The sequence below is a fragment of the Lynx canadensis genome, chromosome B2, assembly GCF_007474595.2.
Source record: "Lynx canadensis isolate LIC74 chromosome B2, mLynCan4.pri.v2, whole genome shotgun sequence".
Taxonomy (NCBI): Eukaryota; Metazoa; Chordata; class Mammalia; order Carnivora; family Felidae; genus Lynx; species Lynx canadensis.
Window position 1 is genome coordinate 13,610,762 of NC_044307.1, and position 19,951 is coordinate 13,630,712.

Here is a 19,951-nt window from a genome sequence, read left to right on the forward strand (position 1 = left end):
CCAAAAGTACTCTTTTAGACACCAAAAAAGCAATGCTGCTTCTTAGCACTGTGACGCCACCTCGTCCTCATATGCGTGGGGGGTGGGTGCGGTATCCATCACCTGAACGATCAAGAAGTGTGTCCAGTGTAGAGATCAGGTTGCATTTTTCCTCAAGTTAGGAAGAAAAAGCATGTCCTGGTAAGAAGGAAAAGTGCTGAGCACCTTGTATGATTTTCATAACCCAGAAACACTCTGTTCCCTCTTCAACCTTGAGCCTGGAGAATGACAGCCACAAAGACCTGTGCGATTTACAAGAATGACACAGCCTAGATAACAGTCTGTAATAACCGTTTGTAAGCCCTTCCCAGGTTACCAACTGGATTCTGCCTCCCCCAAAATGACCTTGAGATTAAAGGTGCAATTCTCCCCCCATGACAGATGAAGAAACGGTGACTGGGATGACTTGTCCAAGGCCACCTGCTCTTTTCCCAGTGTTTTGCATCCCGCCGTCAATTAAAGTACAAATTTCCCAAGGGCAAGACGATGACCTTTTTTCTAACACCTAACACCGTGCCAGAGCATGGCGAGCAACCCGAATGCTATCAGCTCTATTTAAATGGAAGCTCTCTGCCAAGCCAGAGTCCAATGGGACCTTTGTAACCATGCAAAGCCCACCTCACAAACAAGGCTTAAATTACACGCGAAAACAATGACATTCCAGGGCGTCTTAAAGCGTGTCATGTCCTCGCAAACAAGCATTTCATAAATAGGAAATACGGTCTCCGTACCAGTATACAGACTCTCTTCACCCTTCAAGACTGTGGTCGGTCGTTCTAATACCACACTGTGTTCTTCAAGCAATTTTGTTTTACAAAGTGATTTCACGTTATCTTATCTCGTTTAGTTCTAAAGCCCTGAGAGAGAACAAGGAAAGAAAATAGAAACTTAAATAAAACCCAACTGACATCTTTACTACTCCTTACAAGGGCCCGTATTGGTTTTTAAAAGCCAACAAACAAACAAACCCGCTGGCCTCACATGCACTACCTATGGGACCGTAAATTAGTACAGCTTTTCTCCAAGAATGTGGTAACAGGGCTCCCCGTGTAAACATGGGCACTTCAGAATCAGGTCTTCCACTTTGAGGAATTTGGAGTTAAGTGAAAAAACATACAGGTAAAGCATACTGCCTGCATACATGATTTTGCACAAGAGTTCCCAAACCGAAAAGGCCATCAAGAACAGGCAGGTGGAGTAAACCGTGGTAGAGATCAACCAAGTGCCTTGCAGCCATGAAAAATAATGGTGTTGGGGCGCCTGGGTGGCTCAGTCGATTAAGCGTCCGACTTTGGTTCAAGTCATGATTTGGCGGCTCATGAGTTCGAGCCCCGCCTGGGGCTCTGTGCTGACAGCTCAGAGCCTGGAGCCTGCTTCTGATTCTGTCTCTCCCCCTCTGTGTGCCCCTCCCCCACTCACACTGTCTCTTTCTCTCTCTCTCTCTCTCTCTCTCAAAAATAAACATTAAGTTTTTTAATAAAATAAAGCAACAATACATATGATGGTGTATAAATGTATTCTGATCATCAAGATATAAATGCAAAAAGCACGTAACATCCCTTAGGAGCATGACACTACATGTGTAAAACTATATATACATATACATATATATGAATGAATGTCTAGCATGCAATTGCAATGGTTTTTAACATTTGTAATCATCTGATTTGAAGGATTTCTGATAGAACAAAGAAAGTCGTTTGCACAATGCTTACATGTGGATGGTCTTTTCCCATGAAAATCAATCAGTTCTTGAAGTTACCATGGACAACTGAGAATCCACGTGTAAAGAAGGACCTCTTAAAAACTTGTCCAAAAACACTAACACACAGCCTTCTGTTCTATCAGGGGCTGGATTTCACGCCCTGGCTGTGTCACTGATGAAACGTGTAACCTCAGTCAAGTTGCTTAACAGCACTAGACACCCCAGGCTTTCTCAGCCCGGAGATTCTCCTTAGTTGAGTTTTTCTTTTGCTGCCAGATCCATACCAATTCCCTCCCGCAACCAGGTAGCAACTGACATACTCCAAAAGCTTCAACTCAACAAATACTTCCTCGGCCGCCTGCTGACAGAAAATTCAGCCCCTCCCTCTTGGGGGGTTAATAGGGTAAGAGACAGGTAAACACGGATTCCAGCGCCTGGTGTAAGGAGTCCGAGAGAAAGGGCTTAGCCCTGCCTGACTGGAGAACAGAGTAGCAGGCCTCAAAAGGGCGGGGTGGGCTCCTCAGGCAACCCGTTGGGAGAAACCAGGATATGCAAAGGCAAAGAGGCTGGGTTCCCGACTGGGGGGCAGGATAGGCCCAGGGTAGAGCAAGAAGGGATTCTTACGCTGTGCTGAGGACACACTTAGTTTAGACTTGATCCTGAAAGCCACAGGGAGCCAAGGAAGGATCATGATCAGATATTCAATTTCAAGGATTATTGTTCCAAGGTCCAGTTTAAACATCTGTGGTGCTCTTTGCACGCAGACTCAGTGCCACTCTAAACTCAACCGTCAATCCGTGCCTCTCAATCTGTGTTTGGGAGTCAAGTGCCGGATACAGAAGAGTTTCAACAACAGACAGAGAGGGTGGGGGTAGAAAGACATTACATCAAAACGGGCTTCAGAATATCTGCTGCTACTCATTCGGTTTATTAAGAAGCAAAGTATAGAATTCACTTGATTCATTTATTTCTGAGTCAGCTACGAAGGCTGCCGGCAGGCCCGATGCTTCAGGTTGGTGATTTCCAACTGTGTAATACCTTGAGCACTTGTGCGGGCGTATGCAATTTACAAAGTGCTTTCACATCAAAAATCTCACTGGCTCTCCCAGCCCCAAGCCCGTTAAGGTGCACGGAACAAGTTTTCCAGATGAGGAAGCAGCTCAGTGAGGTTATGTGGCTTGCCCGGGGTCACACACAGCCGGTGTATTATAGGACCCAACCCTGAACTCGGCTCTTATCCTCAATCTTGTCCATTACCATGTAGAGGTACCCTGTATCTTCACAACAAGCCTGTCCAAATCCGAGGCATTGCATTACCGAAGCCCATGCACTAGTAACAAGGCGGATACACAAAGCACAAAACTCTCCAAGTCTTAATAACGTCTGTATCCAACTGCTGCTTAACAGAACAAGCATTCATTCCGTAGTCCGCTTTCTGCAAACCTATGGAAGGAATAAATGCAAGAAACACATGCTCAGTTGTAATCCTTTCTCATTTCCTCCTGGCACCTGTTTCTGCCCCCACAGGCACCAAACACTTTAACAGCTGGCAGAAATGAGAACCAAGAGATAACCATTGTAGATCAAGCCCTAACCAAAACTGTGGTTAGGAAATAATAGAGAAAAGAACCACCCAGATTTTTAAAAAGAGCAATAAAACAGGGCACCGAAAGGTCTCCCACGCTCTCCTGGATCCTTCAGGCATAGCAAACCAGAGGGTCTCCTGATGGAAAACAGACACCCACACGCCCCCCCCCCCCCCCCACTGCATCCCCCACCCACCCAAAATGATATTGCTGGGAAAGGGCTCCTGGTTCGACTGGAGAAAAGGGGGTGTGTGAGGGAAGAGCTGCATTGGGAGTACTGAAGGGGCAAAACTGTGGCGATTTTGTTAAACCTTCTAGGATTCCTGGTAACTGAACACTGCTGGTGATGACATTTCAATGCTCACTGGCCTTCCTCTTCATGGGTGGTGGAGCCTGACAGACTCACAAAATTAGAACTTAAAATCCAATTTAGGCCTCTCAGGCAGCACCAGCTCTCAAAAACAGCTCTCAAGAACTTCAACCAGTAGGGTTCCCTCTTTCGAACACCCTCCTACATCCTATGAACATGTGAATAATTATGTATAATATCCCCATTACTCAAGCTGCCTCATTAACATATCTGGGCAGCCTTTGTTTACCAGGATGGCCCACACCTCAGTAAGGACTGAGGGCAAATGATTTCCCCCAGTGTCCCATGGTCCCCCTAAAGCAGCAAAGTCAGGAGCAAGAATGGAAGTGCAAAAAAAAGAGTATGCAGCCGATTTGTCACAGCCCCTGTGAAGAAAGTTCTCGGAGCCTGGAGAGCTAATGGCGGCCGGCGGGCCCTCAGGTGCAACCCGGAGGGCAGGTGGGGGCACTTACAAAAATACAGAGCTCACGCCAGCCAGTCCCCAAGGGGTGCTGGGATCTCGGAGCTCTTTCAGAAGCGAACTCACGGAGACAGCCAGCTGGGGATAAGGGGGTAGCTCCACCAACTGGTGTTTAAAAAAACAACAAACACAAACACGCACTTGAGACGGAGGCACTCCTTCTGTTCCAGGAGGCTGACAAACTACCTCAACTTCCCCAACTTCCTTCGGCAAAACACCTCTCCAAAGCCCGCTGAGAGTCCCTATTGTGGCTCCCCTCCCCACCCCCACCCTTTTTGGGGCTACACTGGTCATTCACTTTACTTCCATTTCATCTGGACTAAAACGTGGGCAAGAGGTCTAGCCTTTAACTATCTGGCCAGTGCCTGTTAGCCTTGGTTTTCTCTTCTGTAAAATGGACTCAACAGCCTCTGTTTCTGGTGTGAACTCACCATGGAAACAAACGTAGGTGGTTATTTCAGAACTGCCCGGGCCTTCTCTTCACGAGGCTTTCAGGAGAAGCGGGTGTTGTGCGGCCCATCTAGAGTGTTCTCTATGATCCGAGCTCTTCTGGCACATTTCTTCAAACTTCAAAGAGAACCCCAGGAGAAATGGGCAGCCTTCTCGCAAGAGTAGCAAAAAAAAAAAAAAAAAATCTGTTGCAAAACAGTGTGGAAGTGGAAAGAAACCCAAGACAGACACCCAAGAGGCCCAGGAGGTAGTCCAACTGCTCCGCAGGCGGGACCTAGACCTCACCCTCTGGAACAAAACCTCCATCTGTAAAGCACGGCCCCTCTCCTGTCCCCAGCCATCCTAAGAGAACGAGAGAGAACGCACCGCAAGCGAGAACAGGGACAGGGAGTACTGGAAGCCGGCAGCCTTACCTGACCAGGAGCGAAGGGGGATCTGGCCAGCGCTGTCACTTTCTAGAAGGTTCGGCTCTGCTTTCAGTGACTTTATTCTGGATCAGCAACGAACTGAAAAACCCCTCATTTAAAAAGTGTGCGGCTGCCAGAAAGCAGAGTGTTAACTGAAGCCCCGGGAAAGGTCAAAACCTTAAAAAATCTCACTCAGACTGCCTACCTCCCGGCACGAAAGAAGCTTGCAGGGATGAATGAGGCAAGTATGGAAAAGGCCCCCTACCATCCAGGGAAGGACACAACCCTTTAATCCTAAAAGTAATACAACTTAACTTTCAGTAGAGCCACTCGAAACTGGGCCACACTTCACCTACCTGGCCGCAACTGGCTGGGGAGTCTAGTTTAATACCTGGGGATTAAGGGCAAACACAACGGAAGCACTCTAATCAGGGGTGACAGGGACCAAAAAGCTCAAGTACGGTCTGTTGGTCCGGAAACCTGAAAATCCACACCTATTTTAACACTTTAACGTAAACACCTAAATGTACTTTTAGCAACAGATTTGTTGAGAATTCCAGTGTTCCGTGTTATGCTTTGTTTGTTTGTTGGGAAGAGAGTCTGGGCATAAATGAAGTTTGGTTCTTAAAAGGGAATCACTTGCAAAAGCAATGAATCCGTAACAGATTTTCCCCGAGTCTTTTAAACGGCGGGCCCACATCTCATTAAACAGCCTGATTTTTTTTTTTTTTAAGGAATTCACTTTTATTGAATGTTCCCAAAACAGTCAACTTAAAAGTTTTCATAAAAATCCACTCTCCAAAAAAAAAAAAAAGAAAAAAGAAAAAAGAAACCAATTTTCTTTCCACACTTGTTCAAAGGTTTACATAATATTTAACTGTAATTGCAAGAATAAGTCTAACTGGAATAACCAGATTTGGAAACAACTGACACTTGGCAAGCCTTCTATGAGTCGGAGCCAAAGTGGACAGAGGCACATACACCCAGGGCTACCCACCGGCCAGGAGCTTTGTGCTGGGGTATCACAGCCGACAGATTAAGTAGGCTGGATAGGTAGAACGTGAGAGTGGTTATGTAATCCAGGGGGAGACTTAGAGGAGGACCCCGAACAGCAGGATAAGAACAATGCAACTCGGGCACCCGGCTGGCTCCAACCATGGACTCTTGACCTCTGGGCTCGTGAGTTCGAGTCTCACGTTGGGTGTAGAGATTATTTAAAAACAAACTCTTAAAAAGAAAAAAAAGAAGAAGAATGCAACTAAATTTTTAACCATTCAGAATGCAGGAGCCTGGGTCCTAAGAACGTTATGATCGAAGGTAAACCTTAAAAATACTCCAGCTTGGCCTTTACCACGCGTTTCAATGTGCTGCTAGGCTTCGTATGACATGTCTGTGTCGTCCTTGAGAGGAGGAAAAGGAGAAAACAGCTCCATTTTGAACGTTAACAGACACCAGTTACATATCCCAACAAAAGATTTTCTCTTTCTAAAGGACAAGAGTTTAAATAACCTTTGGAGCAGGGGATATATTAAGATTAACACTGGAGTTATTTCCAAGGCACTTGGAAGGGAACCAATAGCCCCCAGCTCAGCACCAGGAACTGGTTATGACCTACCAGGAGAAAAGAAACGGCCATTATACCATCTGAATACCAATTAACTCCAGTTAGCTATTTGGGCCAACGACAACAGAAGACACACAAGTCAAACACCCATTGACAGTAAAGTAATAATGATGCGGGTTAACAGTAACTCAAATTGGGTTATTTGGGGACATTATTTCTTCTTCTTTTTACATTTTCATGACACACTTTTTGGACTCTTCACTTGACAGTCTTTCTTCCATAATCTCTCCCCCTCCAGTAATAGCTACCAAAGGGCCCCTGCCCTACCCTTATGTGACAAAGAATAAAGTTTTCCACTACTAGAAAGAGGCAGAAAGCAAGCCACATACACAGCCCAGGAAAGGAAAAACATAGCAATTGAATGACACGTATTTGGTTTTTTCCCCCTCACAACTGTAAAATAACCCAATGGGTGTAAAGGGGGGGGGGGGGGGGCTCATATACCCTTCCACTACATTTTGGTGTGCTTCTACTTTTTTCTTTAGCATTTTATGAAATTGTAATTATAGCAAATCCTGCTTTTGAACCTTGTAACATGAACTTTTTCCAGTCTTGTTTAATTATGCTGCACTTTTACATCAGAAAATTAGATACTTAAAACCCTTACAGCCTGGTGCTACAAATTCCGCTTGAGCTGTCCTAGGAATCAAACCAGTAATTTGTTTTTGTGCTCAGTGCATGCGTCATAGAATTTTTTATTCACGTGACAGGGATTTTTATTTCAAACGCATACCTGCTATAAAGCATCAAAGACCCAATGGTTTTGAAGCCTGGATATCATATCCGTTATTTTCCCTAGGAATAACCCCACCAGCAGAGTGAAGGAAATGGTAGAAAACATCCATAGAGCAAGACAGCAACTGTTTTTATTGTCCAAGTGGAATGGCGCTTTGAAAGGCAACTGTTTTCAGTTATTTAAGGTATTGGGGGGGGGGGGTCGTGCCCGGCACAATTAAGACAGGATTACCTTACAATTTACGAGTTTCTCAAGGATGCCATTTAATATGAAATACAACAATCATTTCTCCCAAGGCCTGCCATCGACAATCCCACCCCCAAACTCTGCCTTGCTAAGGCAATAAACTAAAATGGCAACGCCGCACGCATCTAAGGCTTTTGAGACCAATTGTAAGAAAAGTGCTGCCTTCCACCAGCTTGATAACACCACCTTACACAGAAAGAGCACACTGTTTTACATCTTTCACGCACATTATCTCTCACACACGTGAGCCTCTCAGATAAAGTGCGGGGCAAAAGCAGGTCAGGTGTTACCATTTCCATTTTACAGAACAGTAAATACAAACACACTCAGATTCCAAGCCTCTCGTTCCACCGTTCAAAAGTACTAACCACAGAGTACCCGGGGACTTCACTGTCCAGTGCTCTTCTAAGAATACTTATAAATGACAAATCTTACCTCGCCCGGGCCCCCAAAAAGATACAGCACAGAGCTGGCACAGCAGAGGAGGAGCGCCACCCCCTCCACGGTATTACAAGGCTTCCAGAAAGAGCAACAGTTGCTGCTGAACAGCATCACCCAGAAAGGCATCCCGTCCCATCCCCCAAAGGCACCCCAAACATGACTTCAAGTGACAAGGTGGCCAAATCCACAACACAGTCCTTCTTACAGAGCAAGGCTTTTCCCTGAATAAAGTTTCCTTGCTTTTTCAAAAGCGTTGCTGAGCGATCACAACGACCACCGCAGTAATGCCACACCATCAGCAGACCTAGAAACAGAAGAAGCGAAAAACATTTCTGCAGAAAGGAGGCGTCTCCTCCCTGCTCCCCACCCCCTAAATGGAACCGAGCGAGGTCGGCAGCACTCGTCGGGGGCCTAAAGGCTCCCAGCGGCTCACCTGCAGGGAAGCGCAGCATTTCGGGGCGGAAGGCGGAGGCCGATCGCATCCTCCTCCTCCTCCTCTTCCTCCTCCCACGCCGCAGCCCTGCTCCGCGGCCGCCCCCGCCTCCGCCCGTTCCCTCCTCCCCCGACCGCCCCGCCGCGTGGAACCTCCCGCCCGACTTTTGACGTCACGGAGGAGGAGGAGAAGGTTCCACCCGGGCCCGTCCCTTTGTGACGTCACAATGACAACAGAACGCGGCCGGGAGCGTCCGGGAACCCGGAGCGACGGGGGGGGGGGGGGGGGGTGGAAGGAGGAGGGGGAGGCCGGCGCGAGGCGGGGGGAGAACCGGGGGGCGGGGAGGGGGCGCGGTGACGTCTCGTCGGCTTAACCTGTTGCTCTCGAGACTGCGCTGGAGCCGGCGGGCAGGGCCGCGGGGAGCCGGCCGGGCCGCCGCCGCCATGCTCGGCCGTGCGCGCGGCGGGGGGCGCCCGCTGCAGCTGTGCGCCGCACCGCCCCCACCCCGGCACGCCCCCGCCCCCTCCCCTCCCTTCCCCGGGGCCCAGCAGGCCGCGCCGCCCCCGCGCCCCACCCACCCGCCCGGCGGCCCGCCCGCGCCGAGCCCGGAGCCGGAGCCCCAGCAGCCGGGAGCCGGAGCCCGGAGCCAGGAGCCCGCAGCCCGCCCCCTACAGGCCGCGCGCGCGCGCCCGCCCGGCCCCGGCCCCGGCCCCGGCCCCGGCCCCGGCCCAGCCCGCCTCGACCCCCGCGCGCCCTCCCCTCTGCTGCCGGCTCGAGCACGTCGGGAACACGGGCTCCGCTCCCCTGGCGTCAACTCGTGCTCTGCCTCCCGCGGCCGCCGCCAGCCACCGGCTTGCGGCCGGACGCCCGCACTCGACACAATCCACTGACCGCCAGCAACAAAAAATCCCACCCCTCACAGCTCTCCAACTTAGCGAGGTCTGGGATGGGGTCCGGGGGAAGGGTGGGGGCGGCGGAGGCGGTTCTTGTCCAAGTTCTACCCCATTTGCTTTGTGGCTGCACCCGGATCGGACGTGCCCCGGGAAGGCGTCCACGCTCCAAGGCAAGGTTGTCTCCATGCAGTTTCTACAGCCCGAGTTTAAACTAGTCCTTTGCATTCTACCCAGCCCTCTGCAATGCGGATGTATTTTAAATCTTAAATTCTTTAGGGAACAGCTTTTTAAGTTGGGCTTGATTATTTAACATTGCATTTCTTTCATAGTTGAAGTTTACGTGCCTAGATTAGAATCAGCCCTGTAGAAGAGGCATTCAGCTTTTTCATTAAATGTATTTTTTTTTTTACAAAAACCAGTGCCCGAAGGTCATCTCCCATTACACACATCACACTGCTCAAAAACGCAAAATATTAACACCAATCTGTCGACTCGACTCAAATAAAACTTTCTCATAACGTTGCATTATTCCAAATGTATGTTCATTTGGGCTTTTTTTTTTTAATGGATTCTTTGATTTAAAGCATGCAGCTAATCACCGATCACTCGAGTGCATATTTGGTTAATCCTCCGTCCCCTTCTACCCTCCCTCCCCCCAAACTTAAAAAAAAAAAAAAGCCATACACAAAACAAAAACACTCCCCATGCCAATCAAAACGTAGCTGTACTATGCACAAAACAAATTTAACTATTCCAAACCATTTAAATCTCTGAATAATCATCCAATTTCAGAAGCCCAGTTAACAGGGAGAATTTATTTGTAGTCACTTACACATGCATTCACATACCTACTTAAAAACATTAGCTATATTGTATGTCTTTCCCCCCTAAAACTGGAAACCATGAATTTTTAAACAAAACCAGTCCCATTATTAAAGTCAATCCCAACAAATGCATTCGCTGTAACATGATTCCCAACTGGTTTACGTTGCGAACCAAAGAAGCCAAAACGACCACATACATTAAATTTGATGTGCCAGTGCAAGGAACAAGATCGCCATAATCGGACCCTCGGTTGCAACTTAAAGGGCTTCCAACACACACGCGTTCCACGATTTTCCAAATAACATTAATAATAACAACACAAGATCATTTGCATGCAAAGTGCAATATGGGGCCAAATCCGCCCGAGAATGCAGTTTAGTTACATTACCGCAGCCCCCACCCCCCCCTCCAAGCTACACCAAAATCCCTTGCCTTTCATCTAAAACTAGATTATGGTTGTGTCATTCGAGGTCAATTTATTCACTTGAGGTATCGCTACACCAATCTGTTTTTTCATCCAAACTAGGCAGACACGACTTTGCCTGAAAAGCCCTCTTTCAGAAAAGAAAGAAACAGCCTTATCGGACGCTGTGTTTAAAACCCTTCAGCTGCAGAATTATCTATAAACTTGACATTCAGAGCCATTGCTTAAAACTGCAAGTCAAAGGATGTGTTGTTAAGAGCACTTACGTATTTCTTCTGAATGATATTCCTCTTGGGTCTTTCCTTGCTCATTCTGAGATCCAAATGCTGATTGCAAAAGGGGACAATTGCTTCATGAATTTAAAGCCGTCAGAAATTTGCAAAAAAATATCCTGGTGGTTTTTATTGTTGTTGGTGGTGGTTGATCTTGTAATCCGACTTTTCTTCCTCTTCCCCCAAAGCCCGATTCGCCTTGAAATAAATCCGAAATTGGGAAGGAAAAAAAAAAAAAAAGAGCCAAAGACGAACGAAGCAAACAAAAAAAAATTCACTTTAGTAAAACACTCATAATGGAAAATTTCCCCCGAAACACACACACACAAAAAAAACCGACGCCCTTCACTCCCCCCCTTTTTCCTCCAAAAACTACATCAGCGAAACGTGAAGGTCCTTAGTGTCTGATCTGTAGTTACATCTTGGAAAAGAAAAGGGAAAGATAAATAAAAAATGTTGGAAGTCACGTTTGTGCTGCAGCAGCAGTGCGAGCAGAAGAGTCAACTCCAGCGGCGGCGGCGGCGGCGGCAGCACCACAGCGAGGGCTCGCCGAGTCTCTTTTTTCCAAGCCCCCTAACCAATGAGAGAGAGGCTATCCAGCCCAACTTTAAATGGACTCTGCTTTTATACAAGTTAGGGCTCCTCGGGTAATTCCCCGACGGACGCTAGCCGAAAACTCACACAGCTGAGCCACCAGGCGCCCGCCTACTCCGGCGCCGACCGACCCTGGCCCAGTCCAAAGGACCCCGACAGCCCCGTCGACTAGACACCCGAGAACCTTCGACGAAGCCTTCCCGGGCAACCCCTCAGGCATCGCTCCCACGCCGAATCTGGGAGTGGAATTGAGAGAGGCTCCCTAGCCCAATGCATGGCACGCTCGGTCGCTCCACCTCACCCCCTTTCCCCAGCTTGCCGCTCACCCCACAGCCGCCACACGCCAGCCCGCGCCACTGCCCTCGCGTCTACCTGCAGCGGGGCTGCTGGATACGAGTGCCCCAGGACTCCCGGCCCCGGGGAGAGCCGCCTATTCCCGGGGCACCTTAGAATGGTCCCCTTGATCTTCTGGAAGTTGTAGTCCCCCGACTACAAAATGGCTATGGCCACGGGAGCTGCAAACTACAATTCCCAGCCTGCCCCGCAAGCCTGTCACTCAACTCCCCTCCCTCCTCCTCGCCCCCTCCCCCTCATCGGCCCTGCCAACAAACGCTTGGATGTGTCCCGCGTGTGACACTGCTAGAGGCTGGCTCGGGATTGGCCCGCAGAGCGTGTGGTCCGCGAGCGAGGAACTCCCCACGCCGGCCCGCCCCCTCCCCCCGGGCCCCGGCCCCCCTCCCCCGGCGGCGCCCCGCCCCCACCCGCGGCGCGAACCGCCTGTGGAATCGAGGAATCGCGCGCGCGCCGGCCCGAGCCGAACGGCGGGGGAGGGACGCGAGGCTTCCTGGGGGAAGGCCTCGGAGCGTGGCGGCGCGGGGGGCGGTGTCGGCGAGGGGTTGGAGCCCGTCCTAAGGAAAACTGGGCCACGCACCAAGAGGAATCCTCGGTGCGAACTAGTTGATCGGCGGCGCCTGCTGCCTGTGCCGCGCAGCCGGTGTCAGCTCAGGACACCGCCTCGCGTATTCGCACACGGCGTGCTGCGGCCGGGCCCGGGGTAGGCTGAGGTCACCTCGGCCGGCGCCCCGCAGCCGCACGCACTGGAAGGCCACCTCCCGGCGCGGCACGCGGCCCGCCGGCCGAGCACGGCGTCGGGGGTGGCCGGGAGGGGGACCCGGGGCGGCCGCCTCTTGCAAGAGATCGCCCCCCCCCCACACACACCCGGAGGGATCCGGCTGGAGCTCTGCGCGGGGAGGCGTGTCTGGCATCGGGGGTGCCCGCGAGCGAAGGGAGGCCGACGCGTTGAGGTTCGAAACGAGTGGAATATGGAGACCGAGCCGTACGGCCATGCAAACTGCAGGGAAGCATCTGGATCACCGAATGCCAGGAATATCAACCGCGCTGGCCACGCGGGAGCCGCCTTCTACCTGCCTCTGCCCCCCCTGCTGTGGTTCTTTGGTCGCTGCTGTGAATGAAGGAGCAGGCCCCGCGTTATCTCCTCCGGGCCTTCGCCCTTAGTAACAACTTTGTGGAGTCTGACGCAGCCATTCTGCATCATAAATGTGCTTGTTTCGACTGTGGCTGCAGAGAAGTGATGTTTTAAATTATTCCTCTCGGACTCCCCTCTGAGGACGTGAAAAGTGGGGTCATCAGACTCCCCCGTGCTCCTCGCTACACGTCGTAACTCTCCTTCCCATCCCGTAGATTCTCCTAACCTTGAAAGTATAAATACTCGCTTAACACAATTGTTAGATTTTTTTTTGTGGCACTGTTTCAGGAGGTCACCGTGGTCTAGAAAGGTCTCCGAAACTGGTGGAGAGAGACCTGGATTCGGATCAGACCTCAGACCTCGCCGAAAGGCCACCGGCCGCTTCTCCGAGCTCCTCATTTGCCTCCCCCACAAATTCGTGATGACCAAACCTCGCGGGGAGGATTATGTAATAACATTAACCTAGCTAAGAACCAGCCACGTTATAGGAAGCTTTCAGCAAATGCACTAAAAAATGCCTTTTTCAGATGCTTTTTAGTTATTACTCTACCTCTTTAAAAACTCGGAATGCCTCCTAAAAAATAAATTTGTCTTACAAAATTTCACAGTCAGAAGACTAAATGACCTTCTGTGCCTTAATACTGCAAAACTTGCCTGCTGGTGCCATTTGCTGGGGGAGGACTCAATAGAACAGACTCTACTTTTCAGTCGTGACCACCCAAGTGACTTTATGGTTAGGTTACAACGAGGTGTTTTCAAAAGATTTTCTGATCATTATGACCGAGGTCTGCACTCCTCCACAGTGTTATGGTGTTAACCAGTTTTCTGGAGGTTTAATGTCAGATCTGTCATTCCCCAGGCAAAATATTAAAGAACAAAGGTGGGTTTCTTCTTGGATCCCTGAGCTAGCCCTGAGGCTGGGCGTGTCCGTCCCAGGCCCGAGGACTCCCCTGCTGGGATACCAACTCCCAGGCACCACAGGCACAAACTAAAAACCCTTCTAGTTGAGGCTTGAGGGCAGGAGAAAGGAAGGAATTTGCTCATTTCCAAAAGATTTGGAGAACATTAGTTGTTGTTTTCCCTGAAAGGGAAAATGGATTTGGCTTTTTGGTGATTGAAAGCCTTTCCTGTTGGGGACGGCACTGTCTCCCGGAGAACACCCTTTCCCCGCAACCTTGGCAAAGCCATATATTACCTTTCCTTTTTGTCCTCCTCTTGTGTGTTTCCTACAATCTACTTCACTTTTTCTCGTGATGATTTTACCTCCTCATAGCACTTCCCTTGATGTCTCCGAGTCGGGTAGGAGATGACGGCAGGCAGGGTGGAGGGAAGACCTCACTGGGGGCATTGCTTCTACAAGGACCTGCCAGCACCGTCGCACTGTCGTCATCCCTGAAGACAGAGTGAAAGCCTTAAAGTCCTTTGTTAAGAAACACACAGCTGAGTACAAAAGGCAGACTTAACAGTGGATTGTGATACCTCTAAAAAGTGCTAATTAGCAAATGGAAAAATGTGCTAAAGGGAACACATGACAGAGGTGACCAGGAACTAGGGAGTTTTGAAGGATGAGTAGGGGTTCAGCAGTATGAAGTAAGCCAGACTGCTTCACAGCAGAGAAGAAAAAACAAAATCATGAGAATTCCAAAAACATACCAAACTGATGGATAGGACCCAATTTTTGTTTGGGAGTGATTTAAAGATGATGCTGGGAGGTAAGCAGGAGCCAGGATCAGAAAAGGCTCTGTATGCCATGCAACGGGAGTTTGGACTTTGCCTGTAGGCTAAAAAGAACCTTAGAAGGATTTTCACTAGAGGAATAAAGCAGATTTGCATTTTTGGAAAGTAATTCTGCTCGTGTGGGAGATGAAATTGAGGATCAGAGAAAAGAAAGACACCAGAAGCAGGCAGACCTAGAAACCAGTTGCAAGGTTACCGCATAAACGAGGTGAGAAATGGTTATGATCTGACTCCGTGGCTGAGGAAATACCATAGAGAGCAGAGAACAGGTTGAGAAATATTTAGAATGTCAAAAGTCCAATGGACTTGGGAACTGGTTAGCTGGAAGGAATGGTGATTAACAGGGTAGAGTCTATCCTCCCCTACCCTTCCCTAAGATGAGGGAAAACCTAATCTTACCTTAGTTTATACTTTTTTACATTTAGATCAATTACCTACTCTGGGAAGAATGGGAACACGAAGTGAAAGAGGAAGAGGTAGCAAATCATCAGACACAAATAAGAGCAGGCACTCACCATTCTGGGTTCAAATCTATGCCGGAAATCATAGCCCTTTGGTTTACCGTAAGAAATGACAGGCAAAGAATCGTAAGTTAATAAAGACCAAGGACACGGGACACCTGGCTGCCTCAGTCAGAGGAACGTGCGACTCTTGATCTCAGGGTCATGAGTTCGAGCCCCACATTGGGCGTAGAGATTACTTAAATTAATAAATATTTTTAAAAAATAAAGTGGCGCCTGGGTGGCTCAGTCAGTTCGGTGTCCGACTCTTGACCTCGGTTCAGGTCCTGATCTCGGGGTTGTGACTTCAAACCCCGCACTGGGCTTCGCACCGGGGGTAGAGCCTATTTAAAAAAATAAAATAAATAAAGTAGCCAAGTAGAGAGCAATAATCCATCATCCTATATTATACACATATTGAAATTTCCTTCTTAATGCAGGGGATGGCCCAGGTTATCCCACATGCTTCCAAAAACCAATCACATCTGTGGTTCTCCCAAGGAATACCAAGATTCATCTTCCCCAGGAAGGCTTAACGGCACATATAACACCCCTTTATATTGTATACTTACTTGCTACCATTCTCCAATTTTGTCTTCTGTTCCCATCTCTTCTCTCCAAATAAGAAATTAACTTTCCAAAGTCAGAGACCATGTTGCCTACTTGTCATATCCTTCCCCAAAGCTCTAGAGGCTTCATGGAATTTGGAAGTGGCCAATGCATGTTTGCTATTGGATATTTCACCAAAACTGTAATGCCCACTTATTTAGACTATGGCCAGCCGCTTTATCTCACTATCCTCTCCAGTTCCATATTGGAACACTACTTTCTTCCTCTTGCAATATCCAAATTCATCCCCAGCTACAGTCCTATCTCCAGTTCAGCCTGGCTGTTTGGCTGTCTGGTTCCTGCATTCTTATAGTCCCTGTTACTTGAGCCACTTTTTTTTTTTTAATAAAAACTGTATATACGTAAGGTGTACAACATATTTTGATATGCATATTCATTTTGAAATGACTGCTACAGTCAAGCTAATGAACATACCCATCACTTCACATGGTTACAACAAGCCACATTTTTGGGAGCTTTAAAATGTTGTTCAATGTTGTCTTGTTTTCTGGTGATGTCATTTGTATATCTTGTCCCTCCTGATTAGATTGAAATTTTCATGGGGCCGTGATTTGTCTCATACTGAGGCAGGCCTTGGCAATGAGTCCAAGCTCTGGATGGGAATCAGATGTTTTTAATATTAACTTTCTGAGTGACCATAAGCCATTCATTTGACCCCTCTGGGCCTTACCTTAATCATCTATAAAATTAGAGGGTGAAATTAAATTATCACCAAAGACATTTCTGCATCCAACATGCTCTAATCCTGCTTTGACCTTTGTACTGGCTTCCTTGCTCCCCTCTCGTGCTGGCCCCTAAGTACACTTAAGTAGGCAATTGTTGAGTAAAAATTGCTAGGGTAACTTTCTTTATACCTGTACATTATTTTTTTTAATTTTTTAAAAATGTTTATTTATTTTTGAGAGAGAGAGCGAGCAAGAGGGGGAGGAAAAGAGAGAGGGGGACACAGAACCTGAAGCAGGCTCCAGGCTCTGAGCTGTCAGCACAGAGCCTGACATGGGGCTCGAACTCACGAGCCGTGATGTCATGACCTGAGCCGAAGTTGGATGCTTAACTGACTGAGCCACCCATGCGCCCCAATACCTGTATATTATTAATTTTTAAATATAGTCTTCTTTCTCTGTGATCTCTAATGACACCTTTTAATAGTGTTTAAAGCACAGTCATAATAATATCACCTAATCCACAAAAACAACCCAGACTGCGATAGGTATTATGGCCCGTACTCTGCCACTGTGAAAGTAAATATAGAGAGGTTATGATTTGCTCAAGGTCATACAGAGAGTAGGGCCGCAGAGCCAGAAGTCAAATCCAATGCTCCTGGCTCCACATCCCTTGTGCAGGCTACCTCCCTGGTTTGCCACAATGTGATCCAAGGCCCATCATTCCATGAAATGTTACTAGATATGGCTGGAAAGAAAGGGATGCGTTAACAAAATAGATTTGGCAATTGCCAACTCGCACGAAGATAATTTGACCACTGTAGGATTTTTTTCCATCTCAGAAAGGCGTATAGTTCTGTAGTTTGCCAAACTTATTTGGCCACAGAGGCCTTTTGTTGTTGTTGTTTAAAGACAACAACGTAACAGCCTTGGAGACATGCTTCACCCAATATGATGAATTTATGTTTCAGAAATGATTGCCGACTGACAATAATTCTTACCTAAGTGGCTGAATACTTTATGTGAAGTTTCTAATTTTATGTAAGTCTGCCTTCGTATGTGGGGGGGGAAGGGAATAATGAGGAGGGATATAAAAAATAATCTTTGACTGACATCAGGTTTATAAATAACTATGAGCCAGTGTGCGGAGAAGTTGGGGGCTTCCATTGAAAGAAGGTAGAACAGCTATTTCCAGCTGACTGAGATTTGCAAGAGTATTTCAAAACACCCTAGGAGGTAAACTGAGAAGTAAACAGCCTTCTTAAGAGTGACTGATGTCAAGGAGACATTAGCTCTTTTCGTTACTCACTGCTTCCTGTCCCTGAATTTGCAGTATTATTTGTCAAGCCTTGCTAAAATGCCACAGTATAAACCGGATACAATAAAATGATGTCTTTAAAACCTCCTGGTTGTCAGTGGACCTCATTTATACAAGTCACTGAAAGTCCCTGGTTCCTTGGATAATTTAAAATTTGGGGACTGTCATTGCTATTCTGCTTAGATTGTGTCTCATGTTATTGAAAGAGAGCTGGCCCGGATTCAGAAACTCTGGTAAAGGAGCGAGGACGGGAAACCCGCAGTTCCTAAGAATAGAAGTTACTGTTTATAATAAGACTCTACTCTGTGTTGGGTGTCGAGGGGGGGGGGGTAGTGTAGAAATCTTATGAGTGATCAACTAATCCACAGGGAATCAATATGAGGAAACTGAGGCACAGAGATTCCAAGGCTCCCTTAAGTTGGCAGGGATAGAGGGGGAGGAGCTATATTAATCAGGACACTTTCTGTTGCAAGGGAAAGAAACCCAAATGAAAATAGCTAATGGGGTGGGGGAAGGCGCCTGGGTGGCTCAGTGAGTTAAGTGTCTGACTCGATTTCGGCTCAGGCTATGATCTCTGGGTTCCTGAGTTGGAGCCCAGAGTCAGGCTCTGGGCTGCCGGAGCAGAGCCTGCTTGGGATTCTGTCTCTCTTCCTCTCTCTGACCCTCACCCACTCGTGCGCTCCCTCTCTCTCAAAATACATAAATAAACTTCAAACAAACAAACAAACAAAAAAACAGCTAACAGAAAATAGGGGGTAGAGGGGTTTGGTTCACCTAGCTGGGAAATCCAGAGTCATAGTTTCAGGGCTATAAATGATATCTTCCTACCCTCCCTCCTTGCTTCTCTTTCTCTCTCCTGTCAGCTTCTCTCTCCACGCAGCCGGTGAAGATCATTCCAAAGAGAACTTTTCTTTCCCACCTTGAGTTGGGGGGGCGGGGTAGGGCAGAATCAGTTATCAGAAGGAGGGGAAGAGAAACACTCTGGGCAGCCAAAAAAGCAATAGGAATCGCACCCACCACCAGAGCCATTAGTTCTTCTATCTGTCAGGGCCACAGAAGTGATGGGGTGGGAGAAAAATACCCTTTCACCAATCAGAAGCCTAACGATTCCTCATTTCCTCTGCCTGGAGCCACACGTATTCGAACTCACTTGTACAGTTGATGGTTTTTCACAGGCAGGACACACACCAAGATGCCGGTTGATCTCCCTATCAGACCCTTCCCCGGCTCCGATGCTGCCTTCCATGTACTGCTCAACAAAAACACAGCCCATCTCCTGCAAAATTGCATCGGCCAAGTTTATGTTGGGTTTTTGGGGTTTTTTTTCAAAACCTTTATGTTTCTAAAACTCCAGATTCACCCACACCTTTACAGAAACCAGCACCACCTCCCTTTCCACTCCTACACACACACACACACACACACACACACACACACACAGTAAAACACACAAAAAATTCAGACATTAGCAGTTACACTGTGACCGAAACCTACTGGATTACTAATTTCCAGATGTTTGTCTTCCCCTCGATTGTCAAGCATTCGTTGAAAAAAAATTTGTTCAACATTTATTAAGAATGCAAAATTAAACACAGACCTTGTCCTCAAAGTGTGCACTGTGTGCAGAACACTAAGAATTTCACCCCTGGTACAAGGAATGTGTAGGAAGACAAAAGATGGGTGAAGACATCTGCAGGTAGAAGGGGACCTGCAAGCTCTACTCAGCCAACTGAGGGCTGGCCAGGACTTGCTCTGGTCTTGAACCTGACAGCAGGTACAGGACGAGGCCCCCATGCTTTAACTCTAAACCCTGTCTACCCATCCCTCAGCCAGAGACCCACAGGTGCCAAGGACCCAGAAGGTCAGCCCCCTCACCTTTCTTTTTCTTGTCTCCCCTTCTAGCTTTGATTTGTTCATTCATTCGCTCGTTGATTCATCTATTCACCCAAGAAGTACCCAGTAACTGTGTACAGTGCTCTCCTCTGTCCGGACTCTCCCTTCTGTAGACCTTGGCAGCCCTCCTGAGCCAGCAACGTAGAGCTTCTGTCGCCTTAAGCCCAACCATCCTCACATAGGAAAAGCAGCTGGGGAGGGAAAAGGAGAGAAGGTCTGA

The 19,951-nt window shown here is 48.1% G+C and overlaps 1 protein-coding gene and 1 long non-coding RNA gene across 3 annotated transcripts in view; both read right to left on the reverse strand.

Annotated features, from left to right (window-relative positions):
• Positions 1-11,450, reverse strand: part of JARID2 (jumonji and AT-rich interaction domain containing 2) — a 271,818-nt gene extending 260,368 nt beyond the window's left edge. For both annotated transcript variants that reach the window (XM_030314809.1, XM_032593108.1), the window contains exon 1: positions 10,906-11,450. Coding sequence is in view for 1 of the 2 variants with exons in the window: in XM_032593108.1 (XP_032448999.1) it covers positions 10,906-10,950 (45 nt within the window). In the remaining variant the exon portion in view is untranslated. The remainder of the gene's footprint in view (positions 1-10,905) is intronic.
• On the reverse strand, positions 1,482-8,614 carry LOC116738065. Its single transcript, XR_004343597.1, has 4 exons — positions 8,498-8,614; positions 5,024-8,396; positions 4,592-4,759; positions 1,482-3,187 (listed from the first exon to the last, which is right to left on the reverse strand). It is a non-coding gene; the product is annotated as an uncharacterized LOC116738065 (long non-coding RNA).
• Positions 11,451-19,951: the final 8,501 nt, after the last annotated feature.